Source organism: Geotrypetes seraphini, chromosome 7 (genome assembly GCF_902459505.1).
Source record: "Geotrypetes seraphini chromosome 7, aGeoSer1.1, whole genome shotgun sequence".
NCBI classification, from domain to species: Eukaryota; Metazoa; Chordata; class Amphibia; order Gymnophiona; family Dermophiidae; genus Geotrypetes; species Geotrypetes seraphini.
Genome location: NC_047090.1, coordinates 61,837,127 through 61,860,760, shown reverse-complemented (window position 1 = coordinate 61,860,760; position 23,634 = coordinate 61,837,127). Strand labels below are relative to the sequence as shown.

Below are 23,634 nucleotides of genomic sequence, written 5' to 3'. Positions count from 1 at the left end.
AATGCCTAAGGCCACTTCTAAGGGGTGGGGCCTTAGGCATCTGAGAAAATCAGGTCTTAGGTACCACCCTCTGTATCCAGGTTACTGAGGGAAGAGCCTAAAGCATCTCTCCCGCTGCCCAAAAAACCTTGCCGCAACTAACCTAAACCCCTCCTTGCAGCGGGAGAGATGCCCACTCTCCCCCGCTGGCAAGTAACACCCCCTTGCAGCGGGAGAGATGCCCACTTTCTCCCACTGGCGAGTAATCCCCCGCTTCCCCTACACCTCCCCAACTACCCCCTCCCCCCTTACCTCAAAGTTGAAGATCGGGAGGGACACGGACCCACTCCTGCCAGCTGCCTGCATTGTCTAAATGAAAATTCCCCTCCTCAGTGCATCTTGGGATGCACCAGGGTGGGGTCTGAGGCTCTGATTGGCTCAGGATGCCCCATAGGAGGGCTTTAGGCATCTGGGGAGGGGCCTGAAATTCTGATTGGCTCAAGTTGTTTGAGGGGCCTTATATAACCTGGGCCAGTCAAAGCCTCAGGCCCCTCCCCGGTTCATCCCAAGATGCATTTAGACAATGCAGGCAGCTGGTAGGAGTGGGTCCATGACATCATCAGTACACAGAAGGCCCCAGCGAGAAGGCCAAGAAGCAGCCTGTGAGTGCTGCTGGCCCGATGCTCCTCTGCAGCAAGGTATTTATGGTTGCGGTCTGCGGGGATCTGTTGGGAGGGAAGGATGGACGGTCAGCGAGGGTTCGGCGGTTCGGCTACACGGCGAGGGGGAAGCATGGCTGCCTACGACTAGGGCTTATTTTCAGGGAAACACGGTATATGAACCAATGAAGAAGAATGCATAATAGTGAACACATTTATTTATCTATTTATTTTCCTGCACTCTGATTCTCTTTCTTTTAATTTGAACTTAATATTGTCTGCTCTTATTTGTATAAAGTTCTCATTATTATTATTATTTAATATAATTCAGAATGTAAACCGCTGAGGTCTGTAATATGGTGATGCAGTATAATAAATGATAATAAACATAACATAAAAACAAATGATAATAAACATAACACATGCACACGCTATCGGGAAAAAGTGTGCACACTTTCGAAAGAGCATGCATACCACTGACAGAACATGAAACAAACACTAAATTTCATGTTTTTTTTTTCTACTAATTTCTTTTTGCCAATTATATGAAACAACATGAAAATGTCATTGCCATTTTCTCTGTTTCTTCAAACAAATGCACATCTCTTTATACCAAGGGTGGGCAAACATTTTGACTCGTAGGCCACAAGGGGTTCTTAATTTTGACAGAGGAGCCGGACCAAGAGCATCTTTCTACCCCTCCATCCCCCTGTGCAGCAGAACCCTTGCCCAGCTTCCATCCTTCCCTCCCTCCCATCTGTGAAGCAGAACCCTTGAGCACCCGCCCCCGCCGCACAGCCGAATCGCTGATCCCCCATCCTTCCCTCCCATCTGAACCTCACCAACCGCAAACCCTACTTACCTCCCTCCAGAGCAGTGTCAGGCCGGCAGCACTCTAAATAGGCTGCTTTGCAGCCTTCTCTCGTTGGGGAATTCCCTCTGTCGCATCACTGATGATGTCATCAGTAACGCAGCACATGGAAGGCCCTGACGAGAGAAGGCCGTGAAGCAGCCTGTTTAGAGTGCTGCCGGCCCGACGCTGCTCTGGAGGGAGGTATGTAGGGCTCGTGTTTTGAGGGGTTCAGATGGTTGGTGGGCTGGATTAAAAAAACTAAACGGGCCGGATATGGCCTGCGGGACATAGTTTGCCCATGTCTGCTTTATACCCATGTCCCTGGAGATGCATACAGTCTGTCTCTTATCACAGTGGTATCAGCAGAAGTCTTATTACAGAAATATGATTCTGAACCTTATAGTGGCAACTTCTGATTCTGAGGTAATGCACTTCTCTCTCTCTCTTGCTCCTAATACTACATCTTTTACTTGACATGAAATAACAAACTGAAATGTTCAAAGGTGATGAAAGTTATTTCCACTTCCAACAAAAAAAATTGCTTACTCTGAGGTTTGTGAGATTTATAACTGAAACAACAGATCATCTTAAAAAATGGAACAAAGCCAGAAAATAAAGCTAGCCCTTGAAAGCACTGATCCTCAAAAATGCTAAGCAAATTACCAGCTGGAAAAAATGCCACGTCCTTACTCCAATGCAAATAGAGTGTTAAGGTTTTGAGCCTGACTCAATTCTATTGGTCAGTTTTTCTTAGATTAATAGAAGATAATTGCTTTTAGTCAAAAAGCAGGGATTGAAGAAACAAAGAGGTAAACAAATACTGTAGCCTCAACATCTGAGGCCCAATTTAAATTTGAAAATGTGTTTGCATTAGATGTGGAAACAGATCCTTTGGTATTTATCCAGAAGCTAAAGACAGGAGGCTCACTGGTTAGTCCAGTCAGCTGAAAATAACAGCTGAAGAAAGCCTCTTGGGAACCCTCCCCCCCCCCTCAACACTATGCCAGTATAAAAAAAGGTTGAAGATTGGAAGTGGGTGAAAATAAGTGCAGGAACAAATTTGAATCTTGTGCTTGCTGGTTTTTTTTTTTTGGGGGGGGGCAGAAGGGATGAGCAAAGGGCTTGTGCAAACATGGCAGCTAGGGAGGCTGCTTTCTATGTAATCTGCCTGGTGTGGATCACCAGGTCAGCCACCCTGGAATCTACAAGACTAATTAGTTGCTTCTTATAAAGAGATTAGGGCCCAGATTCTCAAAACTTTAACGCTGTCACTAAACTGTTTTCTGGCAGTTTAGCCAGTACGCAGTTTAGCGACAGATTATCAAAATGGATTATCTCCCTCTTTAGCGAGGATTCTAGCAGTCTCCGACACTGACATGCAAATGGGCTCTTCAACATTGAAATGAGCCCTCCGGTGGCTTCTTAAAAAATGCCAAGCCATTTTAAAAAAGCGGCGTCGGCTTTTGGCAGCTAAAAAATGCAACTGGTCCTGGGGTGCCGGTCAGCGTCAAGACTGCTAGAAACCCCTCTGTTGTGATGCAGCAGGAGATATGCCCATTCTCTCCATTGCATCGCAACACCCCTTCCCCGCAGCAGGGGTGAAAAACACCACCCTTCTTCCGAAACGGCAGCAACACCTCCTTCCCACAGCGGAAGAGATGCCCACACTCTCTTACTGCACTAAAATCCTCGCCATGACTAACCTGACCCCCACCCCTACAGCGGGAGAGATTTCCACTCTCCCACTGCACTAAAAACCTTGTCGCGAGAAGGCCAAGAAACAGCCTGTGAGTGCTGCTTTCCCAAAGCTCCTCTGCAGCAAGGTATTTATGGTTGCGGTCTGCAGGGATTTGTTGGGAAGGAAGGATAGAGTGTCATCGGCGGTTTGGATGCTTGGCAGGTGCGGCGGTGGGTGTTCAAGAGTTCTGCTGCACGAGGGATGGGAGAGAAGGAAGGAAGGAAGCTTGGCAAAGGTTCTGCTGCCCAGGGGAATAGGAGGGAGGGATAGAAAGATGCTGCATAGGGAAGGCACAAGGGGGATGGGTGAGAGGGAAGGAAGGAAGCTGGGCAAAGGTTCTGCTGCCCAGGGGAATAGGAGGTAGGGATAGAAAGATGCTGCATAGGGAAGGCACAAGGGGGATGGGTGAGAGGGGAGAAAAGATGTTGCACATGTGGGGGGAAAGCAAAGAGGAAGAATTGGGGTGAAGGAGAGGAAGGAAGAGATGATCATGTACAAGAAAAAAATAAGCTCTACCTGAAAATAAGACCTAGTGCTTTTTTTTGGGTCCCAAATGAATATAAGACACTGTCAGGAAAGAATGCAAAGCGATCTTTGAATAGTGTGCTCGCTGTTCAACATTGGTCTCGTTACAACATAATGAGACAAAATTTGAACAAAACAAACATTCCTGGAAACAAAATAAAAAAATTCCTGGCTGCAAACCCCTAGTATAAATGCTTGATGCTATGAGTTTATTCAGCATACCGGTCCATCATCTGTCTCCATTTGGTTGCCTCCCTCTTGTCAGTGGGACAGAAATAACCCTGGACAACTGGTTAGGAACCTCAGCTGCTGCTCCTCTTTACTGTCCACTGTTCGTTACTAGAGGACAGCACTCAGCTGAGCAGTGGTGTGACAAAAATGTCAGGGCTGCTTTGTAGAAAACGAAAAAAGGAAGGTACAGAGGAATCTATGAAATATAAAATTTAAGGTTTGTGGGCTAGCTGTGTGTTTGCAGCATACTATAGCTCTGGGCTGGTTTTGGATTCTGTGTGGTTTAAAAATGCAGTGCTGTGTTGCCTCTTTGCCTTCATTAAGAGAATGCAAGAAAAGTTCAAACTTTCATCCCCAAATAGCAATTAGAACAAGTATTCTAGTTAATGCCATGATGGAACAATTTTTTTTTCTTTTTAAATATTCCCCCCCCAAGTGCATATAGTGAATACAAGATATAGAATGTTTAAAGGTTCTGTTAAAGTGCTAGTCTTTGCTTTTATAACTGGAATTTGTTGAACAATGTAAGTAAATTCAACATGTTAGAAAAGGAGATGTAATTTCTTTAAAGACTCTGCAGAAATAAACACATTTACCTATGCTATTCCTTAACAGCGTATGTTGATATTGTATCTGCATTTTGTGTATTTAGTGTTTTCTATTGTATTTCTCTCAAAAGCATTAAGCAGAACCTGCATTGTATTTTGTCACTGGCAGGACATAAGCTGTACTTTAATGTATGGAAATTATTGCACACCCCTCCAGTAACTCTCTTAATACATATCCATGAGGGCTATAAATCTGTAATCCTGTGGAAGCAGGGAAGACCACAGAAATTAGATTGTAAGCTCTTCTGAGAAGGGACCCTCTATTGAATGTTAAAAGTACTGAAGGGAATAGACTTGGTAGATAAGGACAGGTTGTTCACCCTGCCCCGATCGCCTGCTTGCCCCAACTCTCCTACTCTTCCCCGCAGTGCACGGAATCCTTAAGAAAAGAAAAAGAAACAAACTATGCCGGGCCCGGAGGTCCAGCGCATGCGCAGACCATCTACAGATGGTCTTTGCATGCGCTGGGATCGCTATCGAGCGATCCGGGCAGGCAGATGGGGGCATTACTCCGATCGTCCCCATCTGCATATTAGGGTTTCCTGAATTCATCGGACCTGCCCGGTTCGGGCCCGATCGAGCAGGTTCGTGAATCTAGCCCATTGAATATTTGCCCCTTAATGTTTAAAAGCTATAGTGTGTAACTGTAAGTGGGATATTCATGTGGCATGAGTGTGTGTGTGTTGTGCCCAGCACTTAATGTGCTAAGATTCTGGAATACTGTTAATTACATTTGCAACTGCAATATTTAATTGTAGTCATTTACAGGAGCCACTGACATGGCATAAGTGGCCTTGGGCAAGTCATTTAATCCTCCATTGCCCCAGGTATGTTAGATTGTGAGGCCGCCAGGACAGAGAGGGAAAAATGCTTGAGGACCTGAATGTAAACTGCTTAGGCAGCCTCAATTGATAGGCGGTATATAAATAACTTTTTTTTAAAAACCTTAATTGTTGGTGCTTAAATGCCCTCCTACTCTCCTAGTGTATAATGGAAATTACATGTGTCGTTGCTGATACAGAATTCGCACTTGGCGCATAGCATTGTGGCACCTAAATTTCAGCGATCTTTTCCGAATTACACACTTTATATACAGGCTGGTAAGGAAACGCAGGGCTCCTTTTACTAAGCTGCGATAGCGGTATTAGCGCGCACTAGACCTCAATGCCAGCATTGAGCTGGCGTTAGTTCTAGCCGCGTAGCGCGGGTTTAGCGCGTGCTAAAATCCTGTGTGCGCTGAAAACACCATCGCAGCTTAGTAAAAGGAGCCCCAGGTTTCCATGATTTTTTTGATTCTTTGATAACAATTTTTGGAGGCTACTATATTTTCAAACTTGCATTCCATTGTTTTATGAAGTTTTGTTTGGCTTTGATTTCTGCCAGTTCCTGCTGCAGCACAACATTAGGTCTAGAAAATATGGCATGATGATTCTGAGCCAATCGGTTTATGTGGGTGCTGGTGTGTAAAATCTTTTCTCTCAGGACAGGCCAATTGATTCTCATATGTGGGTGATTTCATCCATGCTGCCCAATGTACTGTCTCTTTAAGAGCTTGAGGCAACACTTCCACTTTGCACACATGGGTGCTTTTCATCCAATTCATGAGAGCCAGACCAGCAGTCTTTTCTCATCCCAGCGAGGAGACGTGTTTCTTAGCAGTTGGCACTGCTAAGATTAAAATATTGGCACTGAAAAGGTCAGCGCTTGGCGCAATTACTGCCTTCAAAGTTAGGCACAGTTTATAGAGTCACACATAAGAATATAAGAATTGCCACTGCTGAGTCAGGCCAGTGGTCCATCGTGCCCAGCAGTTGGCTCCCGCTGTGGTCCTTAGGTACATGAAGAAGGACATGGTACTACTCGAAAGAGTCCAGAGAAGAGCGACTAAGATGGTTAAGGGTTGGAGGAGCTGCCGTACAGCGAAAGATTAGAGAAACTGGGCCTCTTCTCGCTCGAACAGAGGAGATTGAGAGGGGACATGATCGAAACATTTAAGGTACTGAAGGGAATAGACTTAGTAGATAAGGACAGGTTGTTCACCCTCTCCAAGGTAGGGGAGTACACATTATAATTCTGGGTCTAAGGGGAGTACACATTGTAATTCTGGGTTAGGAGGAGTACACATTGTAATTCTGGATCTAGAGGGAGTAATTCTGGATCTAGAGGGAGTAATTCTGGGTCCAGCGAGAGAACACACATTGCAAATTGTACTAAAGGAGTTCAAGTAGCCCAAGCGGGAATACCCCCACAGGGTACACACATTTCCGAGTCTAGGATAGGAACACACTGTAGTTCTGGGTCTGGGGAGTCCGGGATAGGTGCACGTTGTAACTCTGGGTCTAGGGAAAGTACAAAATATGCGAATAATGCTAAAGGTGTCCAAGTAGCTCAAGCGGGAACATCCCCACTGAGACGTACCAAACATACAAAATGGAGGGCTATGTACGTAAACGCCCACAGTCTGGGAAACAAGATCCTGGAATTAGAAACAGAAATGAGGAATGCCGACCTGGATGTGGTGGCGATATCTGAGACCTGGCTCACGGACTCCCACGGGTTGGACATGGTCATACCGGGTTACAACTTGCTTCGCTGGGACAGGGAGGGCAAAATGGCAGGAGGTGTAGCATTATATACTAAAGATGACATTAAGGTCACCAGAATCACAGATGTCCACTACAATGGGGAATCCCTTTGGGTAAATTTGGCCAGAGGGAAGGACAAATGCCTGTATCTTAGCGTAATATACAGACCCCCAAGACAACAGGATGACCTAGATATGGAATTAATTGGAGATATAGAGAATATCACCTTGCGTGGGGACACAGTATTGTTAGGGACTTCAACATGCCTGATGTGGATTGGGACACGCTTTCCTCTGCTTCCGGCAGCAGCAGAAGGCTATTAAACTCTATGAAGGGAGCAAGACTCAGGCAACTGGTGTTGGAACCAACAAGGGATCAGGCAATACTGGACCTGATACTTACCAATGGAGAAAGTGTCACAGAGGTCTCGGTGGGCGACACATTGGCCTCCAGTGACCACAACATGGTGTGGTTCAATCTCAGGAAAGGTTTCACTAAATCTACCACACTGACCAAGGTCCTCAAATTCAAGGACACAAACTTCAAAGAAATGGGAGACTTCGTTCACCAGGCGCTACAAAGCCAAGCAGAAACCGATAACGTGGAAGAAATGTGGTCGACTTTGAAAGCCACCATACAAGAAGCAACAAACCGCTATGTTAAATCAGTAAGTAAACGGCGAAGGAACAATAAACCACAGTGGTTCTCTGCGGAGATTTCGGATCTCATCAAGGAGAAGAAAAAAGCATTCATCTCTTACAAACAATCAGGGAAACAAGACCCTAGGGAAGTCTATCTGGCCAAGTCAAAAGCCGTCAAAACAGCAGTTAGGGAGGCCAAATTCCGCATGGAGGAGTCTCTAACGAAGAACATCCAGAAAGGAGATAAATCCTTCTTCAGGTATATCAGTGACAGAAATAAGAACTCAGGCGGGATAGTACGTCTTAGGAAACCAGACGGAGACTATGTAGAAGCGGACTCGGAAAAAGCCCAACTGTTAAATGAATACTTCTGCTCAGTCTTCACCCGCGAGGCGCCAGGACTCGGCCCTCAGCTACAGACAAGGGTTGACGCAGATGACCCGTTTAGTAATTTTGAGTTTACACCCAGCGGTGTGTACTGCGAGCTGTCAAAGCTTAAGGTTAACAAGGCAATGGGGCCTGACAACCTTGTTGTGTGATGTCTTGGCGGAACCGCTATCCGCGCTCTTCAGTCTCTCCCTTAGTACGGGTAACGTCCCGTTGGACTGGAAGACGGCTAACGTCATTCCACTCCACAAGAAAGGCTCTAAGATGGAGACAGCAAACTACAGATCGGTGAGTCTCACATCAATAGTGTGCAAACTAATGGAAACTCTAATCAAACGCCAATTGGATACGATCCTGAACGAGGAGAATCTAGGGGATCCCCGTCAACATGGATTTACTAAGGGGAGATCCTGCCAATCCAACCTGATCAGCTTCTTTGACTGGGTGACGAGGAAGCTGGATGTTGGGGAGTCCCTGGACATCGTATACCTGGACTTCAGTAAAGCATTCGATAGCGTACCACACCGCAGGTTGCTGAGCAAGATGAGTTCTATAGGATTGGGTAACACATTGACGAAATGGGTTGGGAACTGGCTTGGAGGTAGGCTTCAGAGTGTAGTGGTGAACGTCACCCCCTCCGAAATGACGGAGGTAATCAGTGGAGTGCCGCAGGGCTCGGTCCTGGGCCCGATCCTATTCAACATCTTTATAAGAGACTTGGCAGAAGGGCTGTGAGATAAAATAACATTATTCGCCGATGGCGCCAAACTAAGCAATGTAGTGAGCAAAAGCACAACAGACATAAATTCAATGTCCGACAACATGATGCACGACCTACTCCTACTGGAGCGCTGGTCTAGGTCCTGGCAACTCAGCTTCAATGCCAAAAAATGCAAAGTCATGCACCTGGGCAGCCAAAATCCATGCAAGACTTACACCCTTAATGGCGAGATCCTAACAAGAACTGAAACAGAATGAGACTTAGGGGTGATCGTCAGTGAGAACATGAAGACTGCCAATCAAGTGGAGCAAGCTTCATCCAAGGCAAGGCAAATCATAGGTTGCATACGCAGGAGTTTCGTCAGCCGTAAGCCTGAAGTCATTATGCCATTGTATAGATCCATGGTGAGGCCCCACCTGGAATACTGTGTGCAATTCTGGAGGCCGCATTACCGTAAGGATGTGCTGAGACTGGAGTCTGTCCAGAGAATGGCCACCTGGATGGTCTCGGGACTCAAGGATCTCCCGTACGAGGAACGGCTGGATAAGTTGCAGCTGTACTCACTCGAGGAACGCAGAGAGAGGGGTGACATGATCGAGACATTCAAGTATCTCACGGGCTGCATCGAGGTGGAAGAAGATACCTTCTTTTTCAAGGGTCCCACGGCAACAAGGGGGCATCTGTGGAAAAACAGGGGCGGGAAACTGTACGGGGACACCAGGAAATTCATTTTCACTGAAAGGGTGGTTGATCGCTGGAATAGTCTTCCACTTCAAGTGATTGAGGCCAGCAGCGTGCCTGATTTTAAGGCCAAATGGGATAGACACATGGGATCTATTCACAGAGAAAGGTAGGGGAGGGTCATTGGGGTGGTCAGACTAGATGGGCTGTGGCCCTTATCTGCCGTCTATTTCTTTGTTTCTATGTTTCTCTCTAAAATTGAAAGAGGATAGATTCCGTACGAACATAAGGAAGTTCTTCTTCACCCAGAGAGTGGTAGAAAACTGGAACGCTCTTCCGGAGTCTGTTGTAGGGGAAAACACCCTCCAGGGATTCAAGACAAAGTTAGACAAGTTCCTGCTGAACAAGGACGTACACTGGTAGGGCTAGTCTCAGTTAGGGTGCTGGTCTTTGACCAGAGGGCTGCCGCATGAGCGAACTGCTGGGCATGATGGACCACTGGTCTGACCCAGCAGTGGCAATTCTTATATTCTTATGAGTCTAGCCTTACCTGTGTATGTTCTGGTTCAGCAGGAACTTGTCTAACCTCATCTGCCAATGAAAACCAAGTCTAAATGCCTGCGCTTAAGTTGTGCACAGATCGGGTGTATTCTATAACAGTGCACCTAACTTTTAGGAACGCCCATGAATTGCCCGTTCTCCCCTGGCCACAAGCCCTTTTGAGAGCCACATGCTTAGAATTGATGCACACAATTTATCAAATTAGTGCCAGTAATTAATTGGGCAATTATCAGCACTGATTAGCTTGTTAGCTACGGTAATTAAGTTGTGTGTGGAAATCAGCAATGCGCATAGATCTGCATGTGCAAGTTTACAAAATTCGGCCCATAGTGACTGAATATCTGTATTTGACATATAGTCAGAGCTACTGCCTAGCAGTGCAGAATATGCATATTTTTAAAAAATTACATGGCTTTAGCATTAATAAAAAATCATGACTTCTGGGTTTGAATGTTGACTGGTATTTTCAACTGTGCTGATTGCTTTTGGAATAATGAGTGTAACTTGGCGTCCTTCACTGAGGGAATTGCCAGTGTGTGTAGTTAGCACTCAGGCAGGTTGTTTTATGTTTTCTCATTGTTTGCTGTATACATTTTCTCCCTGTAATTTTATATTAAATTTGTCTTGTTGCTTGTCATCTTAGTATTAATCACTGGAAATTGCAATCATCTCAAAAATATCATGTGCTCCTGCCTTCCGTTAATAGTGCTAAAAAGATGTCTAGTAAGCAGCTGTTTTCTTAAGTGGTTCCTCTTTTATGGAACTCCTTGCCAACCAATCTTAGATCTGAAAGTAATTTATTGCAGTTTAGAAAACTGCTTAAACCCCTTTTTTTTATATTGCAGAAATATTCTGATTGATGATTGTCAGTGGTTTTTTTAATGAATCGTTCAGATTTCCTGGATTGGATGTTATATAAATAGTTTATTACTTATTTTTTGGGGGATGGTTTTGTCTGCTCTTCTGTTTCCTTAGATAAAACTGCTTTAAGATGTGTATTTTTGAAGCCTTCTCTTGTCTGGTACAGATAGCTTTGTCCTCAAAAGGATCTACAGATGCCTAAATCATAACTTGACCCGTTAAACACAACTTGAATGTGCCACTCAGTTATGGGGCTCATTATTAAGGGTCTCCAGCATCTGAGACCAGACGCATCACCATTTTGATACACAATTAAAACCGCACGAGACAATCCCATGCAGACAAAGCAGGGCTGACAATCGCGCGCCGGATTTAAACTCAATTTGAAAGCACTCCGAGGGGGGTTGGGGTGGGGAACCACTGCACTTAACTTAGTAGTGTTGGCGCTGCCATTCTGGGGGGGGGGGGTGTTGTGTGTGAGTGTGTGTGTGAACTCCCCATTATAAAGGAAACCGGCTTTTCCTCTATATTTTAGGAAAAGTTGAGTTTCCTCTGTAATGTGGGGGGTTCCCCCCCCATTGGAGCACTTTCAAATTGAGTTTAAATCCGGCGTGCTGATGTCCTGTGCATGATTGTCAGCCCAGCTTTTCTGCGTGCGATTGTCTCGTGCGGTTTTCACACGTCACTATTTTTTTTTACACCTCCTCCAATTGGATCGGATTAGATTTATTTTCTTGATATAACGCTTGTAGTGATGTATTAAGCAGTTTACAAAGCTACAAACTTCAGATACAATGCGCCACAATTTATCGATAAAGGGCGCTCTCAAAAGGGCGCGTGGCCAGGGGAGAACGGGCAGTTCATGGGCGTTCCTAAAAGTTAGGTGCACTGTTATAGAATGCACGCGATCTGTGCACAACTTAAGCGTAGGCATTTAAACTTGGTTTTCATTGGCATAAATGCCTGTGACTAAAAGTTAATCGTGCAGACGAAGTTAGACAAGTTCCTGCTGAACCAGAACATACGCAGGTAAGGCTAGACTCATAAGAACATAAGAATTGCCGCTGCTGGGTCAGACCAGTGGTCCATCATATGTTACAACAAAACTCAAAATCTAAAACAAAAAATTTACAATGAAATTTTCAAAAATCAGTAATATTACTAAAGTATAGTAGTTGACTTCAGTCATTTCAATAAAATGTTATCAGCAAAATCCATAATGTTGCTGAAATAAAACGGACTTCAGTTGTTTTCGAAATGCACTATTTGAGAGACCCTTAGAAAACTCAGAAAACACAGTATTCCAGAGAATCGGCCTTACATAGGAGAAAGCTCTTTTTCTTGTAATCTCTAGTTTAATTCAAAATAATTTTTTTTTTATATGCCTTGCAATCCATTTTGGAGGGGGGAGGCATACATTTCCTCTCTGCTGCTTTCCAGCATCTTTCTCTCTGCTGCTTGCTCGTGGCCAACCCCATACTGCCTTGGCACCAACCAGTAAGTTACTCAGTTCAAAGATATGTGGGATGAACATAGAGGATCTAGAATCAGAAAATAATAGTAAATATTGAACTAAGGCCAGTACTGGGCAGACTTGCATGGTCTGTGTCTGTATATGGCCTTATCCCAGGACAAGCAGGCAGCATATTCTTTACGCATGGGTGACGTCACCGACGGAGCCCACGGTACGGACCTTTTTACTAGAAAGTTCTAGTTGGCCGCACCGCGCGTGCGCGAGTGCCTTCCCGCCCGACGGAGGAGTGCGTGGTCCCCAGTTTCTTCGTTTCCGCGGAGCGAAGAAGACGTGTGTTTTTCAACAATCCTCCTTTTGCCTTCCCGCTCGCGTTCTTTTTTCGGTTTTTTCACCTTCGGGTGCTTTTTTCTTTCAATTAAAAAAAAAAAAATTTTCCTTTCTTTTTGCTTTATTTTTCGTTCCTGCCCCGGCGGGGCCTGTTGGCACGATCCAGGCCTCGGGGTTTGATTTTGCGGAGGCCGTATTTCCATTCATGCCCCCGCAGCCCGGTTTTAAGAAGTGCCAGCGGTGTGCACGCCCGATCTCCCTCACTGACCCACACAACTGGTGCTTACAGTGCTTGGGACCGGAACATCGGGCGGACTCCTGCACCCGCTGTGCCACTCTTAAAAAACGCACTTTGAAGAATCGTCAAATCCAACAAAATCTACTTTTCGGCACCGGCCCGATTATGGATTCGACCTCTTCATCTGCGGCACCGTCGAAGTCGACACCGACCACTTCGACACCGCCTGAGTCGACATCGGCGCCTCCGGCGCCAGGTAAGCCGGCTAAGAAGCCTTCCACCCTTGAGCGCCCTCCCACCTCGGGGACGGCACCAGTCCTTTCGGCTCCACGCCGAGCCAAAAAACGCTCCACTCCGATTTCGGTGAGTGCCTCGTCATCGGCCCCCTCATCGCCGGAGTGTAGAGCGGCACCCATGGAACCAAAGAAGAAAAAAGTGGTTCCGGTGCCTCCCCTGGACGACCGCATTGCGGCCATCCTCCAGGACCAGTTGCAGGAACAACTCCACAAGCAACTTAAGCAGCTCTTACCCTCTATCTTGGCACCGCTGCTCTCGGTACCAGACCGGCCCGAGCCCCACACCGTCCAACCGGTATCCACGCCATCGGTACCTATGGACTCCTCCATGCCCATTCTCTCGGCACCACATCTCCATTCCCATGCCGAGACTATGGCCTTGACGACGACCGATCCTCCTCGGGACCGGGCAGGGCACCGGTCTCCCCACGACTCTGACCGGCACCGTACTTCCCGGGACCGAGACAGACACAGGTCTACATCACCCGGTAACGTCTCGGTACGCTCTGGCAAATCTCTGTCTAAAACTCACCATGCCGAGCCTTCCACTCCAGTCTCTCGACACGCACATACCGATGTCAGAGACCCGGACCTATGGGAACAATCCCCTACCGGTACCGAGGAGGATGCATCGTCGTCGGACGAAGAGCCTTCGGCACCCGATACCGCATCTAAACCTGAACAATCTTCCTTCTCAAAATTTCTCAGGGAGTTGTCAGGTGCTTTGTCTTTGCCACTGGAATCTGACTCTAAGAAGTCACAAGCTTTCCTGGAGGCATTAGATTTTGATCAACCTCCCAAAGAGTTCCTAAAGTTGCCCGTGCATGATATCTTACGGGAAACTTTTTATAAAAATTGGGAGAACCCGCTGACTGTTCCTGGGGCCCCCCGTAAATTAGACAGCCTCTATAGGGTTATACCAATCCCAGGATTTGATAAACCCCAACTCCCTCATGAGTCTCTCCTGGTGGAGTCCACTTTAAAAAAGACTCAGGGCTCCAGTGTCTATGCCTCCACCCCTCCTGGCAGAGAGGGCAAAACTATGGACAAGTTTGGCAAGCGACTCTATCAGAATGCCATGCTTGCCAACAGGGCGAACAACTACTCGTTCCATTTTTCCTTCTACCTCAAACATCTGGTAATGCAACTCTCCGCCATGCAAAAGTACATGCCAGAGCATAAAGTCCCACTTTTCCAACAGCATGTCTCCAGCCTGCTTCAATTAAGAAAATTTATGGTGCGCTCTATCTACGACTCTTTTGAGCTCACCTCCCGTGCATCTGCCATCGCCGTGGCCATGCGCCGCCTAGCCTGGCTCAGGGTCTCTGATCTGGACGTCAACCATCAAGACCGATTAGCCAACGCCCCATGCCTTGGTGATGAATTGTTCGGAGAGTCCCTGGATACCACCACGCAAAAACTCTCTGCCCATGAGACCAGATGGGACACTCTCATTAAACCTAAGAAAAAGGCTCCACCTGCTCGTCCTTACAGGCCACCGATCTCATACCAGCGCAGGTTCTCCGCTAGGCCGCTCAATCCACCTCCACAGCAACCTAGGCAGGCCCGCCAACACCAGCACGCCCAGGCTCGTGCCCAGTCTAACCAACCGGCCAAGGCTCTTCCTCCTGCCAAACCTTCTCAGCCCTTTTGACTCCTCTCTCCAGGGCTTAGCCAGTCTTCCACCCTCATTGCCTCTTCCTCAGCCAATCGGAGGCAGGCTCCGCATCTTCGTCAGCCGTTGGGAGGTCATCACATCGGACCAGTGGGTCCTAAACATCATCCGCCACGGCTACTCTCTCAACTTCCAGACTCTTCCACCAGACAATCCTCCCGTAGAGTCTGCTTCTCTTTCAACTCAAACCCCCCTCCTCCTGAGGGAGGTCCAATCCCTCCTTCTACTCAATGCCATCGAAGAAGTACCTCTGGAACAAAGGGGCCGGGGATTCTACTCCCGTTACTTTCTAGTTCCAAAAAAGACAGGAGACCTACGTCCCATCCTCGACCTCCGGGACCTCAACAAGTGTCTCGTCAAGGAGAAGTTCAGAATGCTCTCCCTTGCCACACTGTACCCTCATCTCTCTCGGAACGACTGGCTATGTTCCCTGGACCTCAAGGAGGCCTACACTCACATCCCAATCAATCCATCCTCCCGTCGCTATCTACGATTCCAGGTGCACCATCGACACTATCAGTACAAAGTGCTACCTTTTGGCCTGGCCTCATCACCCAGAGTGTTCACCAAATGCCTCATTGTGGCGGCGGCGTTCCTCCGGTCTCACAACCTCCAGGTGTTTCCCTACTTGGACGATTGGTTGGTGAAAGCACCTACGTCTCCACTTGTGCTACAAGCCACTCATCATACCATCTCTCTCCTCCATCTTCTGGGGTTCGAGATCAACTACCCCAAGTCGCATCTGCTTCCCACACAGCGACTTCAGTTCATCGGAGCGGTTCTCGACACCACCCTAATGAGGGCGTTTCTCCCCTCCGATCGTCAGCGAACTCTGCTCCACCTGTGTCGTCAGGTGCTCCTTCATCACTCCATTTCTGCCAGACAAATGATGGTCCTTCTGGGCCACATGGCCTCGACGGTGCATGTGCTTCCCCTGGCACGACTCCACCTCAGGATACCTCAATGGACTCTGGCCAACCAGTGGTCACAGACCTCGAATCTTCTTTCTCATCCCATCTCTGTGACATCGTCTCTTCAGCGATCTCTACAATGGTGGTTGGACTCCTCAAATCTTTCCAGGGGCCTTCTTTTTCATCTGCCCCCGCATTCCATGATCATCACCACGGATGCCTCCCCCTATGCATGGGGAGCTCACCTGGGGGACCTTCGCACCCAAGGTCTTTGGACCCCGCAGGAGCGCCTTCATCACATCAATTTCCTGGAACTACGAGCCATGTTCTATGCTCTCAAGGCCTTCCAGCACCTTCTTTGCCCTCAGGTTCTGCTCCTGTGCACGGACAACCAAGTTGCCATGTACTACATCAACAAACAGGGCGGCACCGGATCTCGCCTCCTTTGCCAGGAGGCTCTTCGCATTTGGACCTGGGCCACGGCCCGCAGTCTCTTCCTCAAGGCTGTCTACATCCAGGGCGAGCAGAACTCCCTGGCCGACAATCTCAGCCGCATCCTTCAACCTCACGAGTGGACTTTGGATCCTCCCACGCTCCACTCCATCTTTGCTCGCTGGGGCACTCCGCAGGTGGACCTATTCGCAGCTCCTCACAACCATCAGCTGCCCCAGTTCTGCTCCAGACTCTTCTCTCCTCATCGTCTGGCCCCGGATGCATTCCTTCTCGACTGGACGGATCGGTTCCTCTATGCCTTTCCTCCGCTACCTCTGATGTTGCGGACTTTATCCAAACTCCGCAGGGACGGAGCCACCATGATCCTCATAGCTCCCCGGTGGCCGCGTCAACACTGGTTCTCCCTTCTACTTCAGCTCAGCTCCAGGGAGCCCATTCCTCTACCTGTGTTTCCTACTCTACTTACACAGCAACATCAGTCTCTACTACATCCCAATCTGTCTTCGCTCCACCTGACAGCTTGGTTTCTCTCGGGCTGACCTCTTCAGGAAACCTGTCTCAGCCTGTACGTCTCATTCTGGACGCCTCCAGGAAACCGGCCACCCTCCAATGTTACCATCAGAAGTGGACCAGGTTCTCCTCTTGGTGCCTCCGTCATCATCATAATCCCACCTCTTTAGCGGTGGAAACTGTCCTGGACTACTTACTCTCCCTGTCCAACGCAGGCCTCAAGTCTACCTCAATCAGAGTCCATCTCAGTGCCATCACGGCATTTCATGAGCCTGTCCTAGGAAAACCCCTCACGGCTCACCCTCTGGTTTCCCGATTCATGAGGGGCCTCTTCAACATCAAACCACCTCTGAAGCCTCCTCCGGTCGTCTGGGACCTGAATGTGGTTTTGTCTGCCCTCATGAAACCTCCCTTTGAGCCACTTGCCACAACTTCGCTCAAATTTCTGACTTGGAAGGTTCTTTTCCTCATTGCTGTCACCTCTGCCAGGAGGGTTAGTGAGCTTCATGCACTGGTTGCCGATCCACCGTTCACTATTTTTCACCATGACAAGGTGGTTCTATGCACCCATCCAAAGTTCCTTCCAAAGGTGGTCTCAGCTTTTCACCTCAACCATTGTGTTGCCTGTTTTCTTCCCGAAACCTCATTCACATCCCGGAGAACAGGCATTGCACAGTCTTGACTGCAAACGTGCCCTGGCTTACTATCTTGATCGTACAAGGGCTCACCGCTTGTCCCCTCAGCTCTTCCTGACCTTCGACCCGAATCGTTTGGGTCGACCGGTCTCTAAACGGACGCTATCCAACTGGCTTGCAGCTTGCATCGCGTTCTGTTACGCTCGGGCCGGTCTGTCACTGGACGGTGCTGTCACGGCCCACAGGGTAAGAGCTATGGCCGCTTCTGTTGCTTTCCTCCGTTCCACACCCATTGAGGAAATCTGCAAGGCGGCCACCTGGTCCTCAGTTCACACATTCACTACTCACTACTGTCTGGATGCTTTCTCCAGATGGGATGGGCACTTCGGCCAATCTGTACTTCAGAATTTGTTTTCCTAATGGCCAACCATCCCTCCTCCCTCTTTGTTAGCTTGGAGGTCACCCATGCGTAAAGAATATGCTGCCTGCTTGTCCTGGGATAAAGCACAGTTACTTACCGTAACAGGTGTTATCCAGGGACAGCAGGCAGATATTCTTACGTCCCACCCACCTCCCCGGGTTGGCTTCTTAGCTGGCTTATACTAACTGGGGACCACGCACTCCTCCGTCGGGCGGGAAGGCACTCGCGCACGCGCGGTGCGGCCAACTAGAACTTTCTAGTAAAATGGTCCGTACCGTGGGCTCCGTCGGTGACGTCACCCATGCGTAAAGAATATCTGCCTGCTGTCCCTGGATAACACCTGTTACGGTAAGTAACTGTGCTTTTTGGTTGAGGAAGGGCTGGGGAGGGCTTCAATGGCTGGAGGAGTGTAGATGGGCTGGAGTGAGTTTTGACGGAGATTTCGGCAGTTGGAACCCAAGCACAGTGCCGGGTAGAGCTTTGGATTCTTGCCCAGAAATGGCTAAGAAGAAAGAAAAAAAAAAAAATTAAATTGAATTGAATCAGGTTGGGCAAACTGGATGGTCAACAATAAACACATTTTACAACGATACGGTGGAAGGCAAAAACACACTACAATATGAGCTGAAAAAACCTTCACGGGGAGAAAAAGCCTCAGACAAAGCCCTCCCACCACCACAACAGTGGCCAAGGTGTTCAGGTGGAGAACCTCATCGGCGGAGACCACCGTAGCTCTATATTGTGTTATAAATAAATAAATAAGTGGTGAAGTTAATGGCTAGGTCACACTCTTAAAATTGTAATGACTCAAAAAGTCACCCAGAGTGACTTAAAACTTATCTTTTGTTTGTGAGCTCGGTCGGAACACCAACGATGGCCAGCGTTTCACATAATGCTTCCTCAGGGTGTAACCTCTGATCATGAACTTTCAAAAACAAAGACGCTAACTCGTGTCTCAGTGCACAAAAGATGGGCAGACTGGATGGGCCATTCGGGTCTTTATCTGCTGTTATCTACTATGTATGTTACTAATAACAAATGCCATGGTGGACAGAGTAGATATTCAGCAGCACTGTTCTTCAAATAAAATGTGGAGAAAACAAGACCTCGGCACTGAACCGCTGTGTCTTTTGTAGCAAACATTTGTGAATAGGAATGGATAGAATTGTGCCAAGAAACAGAGAGGGTAATATTCATGAAAACCTAGCCAGCAGTGTTGTAAGATATTTCTAGTGGAATAGAACATTTTGGGCTCCTTTTACAAAGGCGGGTTAGGGCCTTAAATGCGCGGAATAGCGCACGCTAGCCGCTACCGCCTCCTCTTGAGCAGGCGGTAGTTTTTCGGCTAGGGTGTGCTAATCCGGTGCATGCGCTAAAAACGCTAGCGCACCTTCGTAAATGGAGTCCTTTATGATCTGGTTTAAGCTCATGGTCTTCATAACAACTGTTTATTTGTATTTATTAAATATGTCCATATACTTACAGAGGGTCATTCATTTTTTTTTTACAGTGAGTGACCTGCAGGAAGAGGGAAAAAATGCCATCAATTTACCTATGTCTCCAAAGCCTATTGACATCCATCCTGAAGACACTTTACTTGGTACAGTATCCATATCAAAAAATTTGACATAACTCTGTATTGGGTTCATATAAATTCTTCAATAGACTTGTTGCTTAAAACAAGCAATTAGCTTATCTGAAAGGTTTGGATAAGTTATTGGAAGAAAAGTTCATAATCTGCTATTGAGATCGACATAGAGGAAAGCCACTACTTATCCCTGGAATCAATAGCATGGAAACTTGCTACTATTTTAGGATTCTGCTAGGTACTATAATACTGGGCTAGATGGACCATTGGTCTGACCCAGTATAGCTATTCTTATGAGCTGTGTTCTGCATGATATTTATTTTAATTCCAATTTTGGGGGTAGGTTATCAACATGCATTACTTTTAAGATGTGTTATTTTCGCAAGTAGCTATTTTGAAATCAGAATGGGATAAATCATAGAAACATAGAAAGATGACGGCAGATAAGGGCTACAGCCCATCAAGTCTGCCCACACTATTGACCCACCCTTTTAAGTCTATTGACCCCCTTAAATATAATTAAAATTATACTGCCACTCTACTGACCCGCTCTTTCAAGTCTATACCCTAGTGACCCTATTCCTTGGCATGACCCTCGTAGGGATCCCACATAGGTATCCCATTTATTCTTGAAGTCTGGGATGCTGTGGGCCTCAATCACCTGCACTGGAAGCTTGTTCCAATGCTCAATCACTCTTTCCGTGAAGAAGTACTTCCTGGAGTCTCCACGAAACTTCCCTCCCCTGAATTTGAGCGGATGTCCTCTTGTGGTCGAGGGTCCTTTGAGAAGAAAGATATCATCTGCCACCTCGACCCGTCCCGTGATGTACTTAAATGTCTCAATCATGTCTCCCCTCTCCCTACGCTCCTCGAGAGTGTAGAGCTGCAATTTGTTCAGTCTTTCTTCGTACGTATTGTTTAAAAATTATTTTAAGTTTCAGAAAATTTCTTTCTGTGGTCAGTAGTTGGCTATGTTTTTGGATATGGCTAGGGCAACCCAGGTGAAACAAAAGGTATTTTTACAGGTTGAATCTGCTGGCTAAAGAGGCAACTTTATTTTTATGTTTCCTGTGTAGATGCATGGTCAAAAATAAGCAACTTAAGTAATATTTTTTTGATTCAAATCAGATAAATTTTTCTTTGAGTTCATCTTGAAAAAATAGTTCTGTCTTGAAGATGGGATAAGTGAAATGGATAGTATTATCTTTTTTTTTTTATTTTTTTTTTTACAAAGTCATGCTAGCGGTTGCCACGTGGCAATGGCATTGAAGCCCATTAATTTCCAATGGGCTCTGGTGCAATTACTGCAGGCCACCTTTTACAAAGTGGCACTAAATCGAATGAGCTTCTTTGCATTTAGCATGCCACTAATCGGTAGTACTGCTTTGTAAAAGAAGCCTGAAATTTGAAACAGCATTCCCAAAATAGGAAGTTTTTAATCCCTCAATAAATATTAATCAAACAAAAATGCTTTCAAAGAGCACCTAACTATAAAATAACAATCTGCATTAGAAGCATCACGTGCTATTTCCCTGAAATACTTTGCAAAGAGCAGAGGAATTATAGAACCAAATATTATTACAAGATACAGCAACAAAGAAGGGAAAACATCAGTCATAATTTTATTTATTTTAAAATGTGCCCATCCTATGGCCATTTGACATTTATTTACTGAACTAGTGACTATGATTCCCCAGGCAGGGACCTACGTACATTTTCCAAAAAACTGAAAACAGGAAAATCCCTTGTACATATCCCCTGTATATATTAGCAGCATGTGATGGTGTCTTAGATGTTCTCCTGCACTATGGCACTAACAGAGTCTCCTTGTCATAAATGCACAGAGGAGAATGAGGAGCGTACCATGATTGACCCCAGCTCAAAAGAAGAGGTAAAGTTCAAAGAGCTTGTCAAGGTAAGAGACCATTCTCAAAAACTTTAGACAGGTATGTGTCTACATGTACGTTTGTATTGAGATATCTCCATGTATAGAAAATAATGTAAATATTAACACTGCTGGAAGTAAGAGTTGCCATTAAAAGATAGCTAGTTACTGCAGCTTTTAACCCATTTTCTAATAAGGGGCTCCTTTTACTAAGGTGCGTTAGGGCCTTAATGCGTGGAACAGAGTGCTAGACCACACGCTAGACCTTAACGCCAGCATTGAGCTGGAGTTATTCTAGAAGCGTACCGCGCGTTAACGCTTGCGAATCTTAGTAAAAGGTGCCCAAAGTGTATATAATAATCTAGAGCATTCTGCATAAAAGCAATTGCAACAAATTACTGAAACAAGTGCATTTAGAGCCTGCTTTCTGATTGAAGGGCAAACTTCAAAATGCAGCAAAGTTAATAAATGCCACATTTGTCTCTCACTGAGCTTAACCATTCTTTACAAGGACTGACTTGAAGGAAGTTTCCTACAAAAGGAATTAAGATTGCATTTATATAACAAGCATTAGTTTTCGGTTCCTTGTTCAGCTAACTTGACATAGAAATACACTGTTTAGTTATTTAGACAAACTAATGATTCATGTTTAATGAGTCACATTACAACATACCATGAGTGAATTTGTTTCATGATTGATTTGCAGTATCTTAAAGATATTAATAAACAACCTCAGATAGCATTGAATTTAACAGGTATAATGCACCTTGTACAATCCCTCTGTAGTCTGCATTCTAGGATTATCAATCCCTTCCAGCCTTGAACTGCAGGGAACTCAAACCAAATTTTCACCCCTCCTCCTCTGGTCATCTCCTGGGACACTCCCCTTCAAGATCAGTTTCATTTCTTATAGCCTTGCTGTAGGAGCTCACCTTTTTTGCTCATGTTTTATTTTGCTAAATTCTAGTGTTGTAATTTGATATTTGTTGCGGGTTTTGCCCTAGTGCTGTGGATTCATCCTGCGGGGACATCCTTTAGCGAGAGATCGCAGACTTCTCTCTATATATAATTGTCTGCATTTGGGGGATCCCTGCCACTGCAGTAAGCCCCCTGGACAGCCTACAGATCAGATCGGGCTCCAACTCACCCCGGGTTTGTCTGCTAAGGGATTGAGCGTAGGCTGTGTGGTTCCATGGAGGCGCACCCGGGATTGTGACCGGACTGCGTACTTTCAGTGATTGTTTTGGAGGTCCTGGTAGTCACTGACTGCAGTGACCGGGCAGGTGAGGCAGTCAGAAGACTTAAAATCCAATTTTGTCAGCTTCCTGAAGTAATGATCTCCTTGCATGCTTGTTTAAACTTGCGTGCCATTGTTTTCTATGACAGCACAGAGCTCTGTGAGTAGCTATATGCATGCAGGTTTGTCGATTTTGGGGGTCCTAAAAAGGGGTTGGAGTGGTTTTCCTGCATGCCCTATCCCCCCACCGTGTTCCCTATGTTTTTCCCAGGCTGCTTTAGGGCAAAATTTACATTCATGGTGGCCATGTTGGATTTTTAAAAAACTTTTCAAAAATATTTTTTTTTTGTGCTTTTGGGCCCTGCCCGGCGGGTTAGACCTGCTTCTAAGGCTACCATTTCTAAATGGCTCCGTGCGGCAATTTCCACTAATTATGTTTCAGCGGGAAAGAAGCCTCTCCTTGGGATGAAGGTGCTGTCTGCTAGAGAAATGGCTTCCTCTTGGGCCGAGTCAACAGCTTTTTCTCCTGAGGAGATTTGCAGGGTGGCCACTTGGGCTTCCCTACACACTTTCACAGAGTTCTACCGCCTTGATGTGGTGGCCAAGCAAGATGCGGCTTTTGGGGCATCCGTCCTGGTGGCGGGCTCATCAGGCCCCCATGATCTTGTGGGACTGCTCTGATACATCCCTAGTGTGCAGACTACAGAGGGATTGTACAAGAATGAAAAATTAGGTTTCTTACCTCTGCTAATCTTTTCTTGTAAATCTCCTCTATAGTCTGCATACCCGCCTGTTTTTATGTCCGATTTGCAGGTTGCTTGCCAAGTACCTGGTAAGCTGGATTTCTGTCTTTGACCAGTAGAAAATGATTTGGGAAAAAATTTGTCCCTGCCAGCTCTGTCCCTATCCCCGCCATATCTCCATAAACTATCTGATCCCATCTGCACAAGCCTT

At 46.5% G+C, this 23,634-nt stretch overlaps 1 protein-coding gene across 3 annotated transcripts in view; it reads left to right on the top strand.

Moving 5' to 3' along the window:
• Positions 1–23,634, top strand: part of PARVB (parvin beta) — a 276,144-nt gene that overhangs the window by 46,287 nt on the left and 206,223 nt on the right. The window contains exons 1-3 of one of the 3 annotated variants that reach the window (XM_033952576.1): positions 3,698–4,169; positions 19,481–19,570; positions 21,403–21,473. In XM_033952576.1, coding sequence (XP_033808467.1) covers positions 4,133–4,169; positions 19,481–19,570; positions 21,403–21,473 — 198 coding nt within the window. In that variant the 5' untranslated portion in view covers positions 3,698–4,132. Of the gene's footprint in view, positions 1–3,697; positions 4,203–19,480; positions 19,571–21,402; positions 21,474–23,634 lie in introns of those variants that run through there. The other 2 variants (XM_033952578.1, XM_033952575.1) reach the window with 2 other exon arrangements.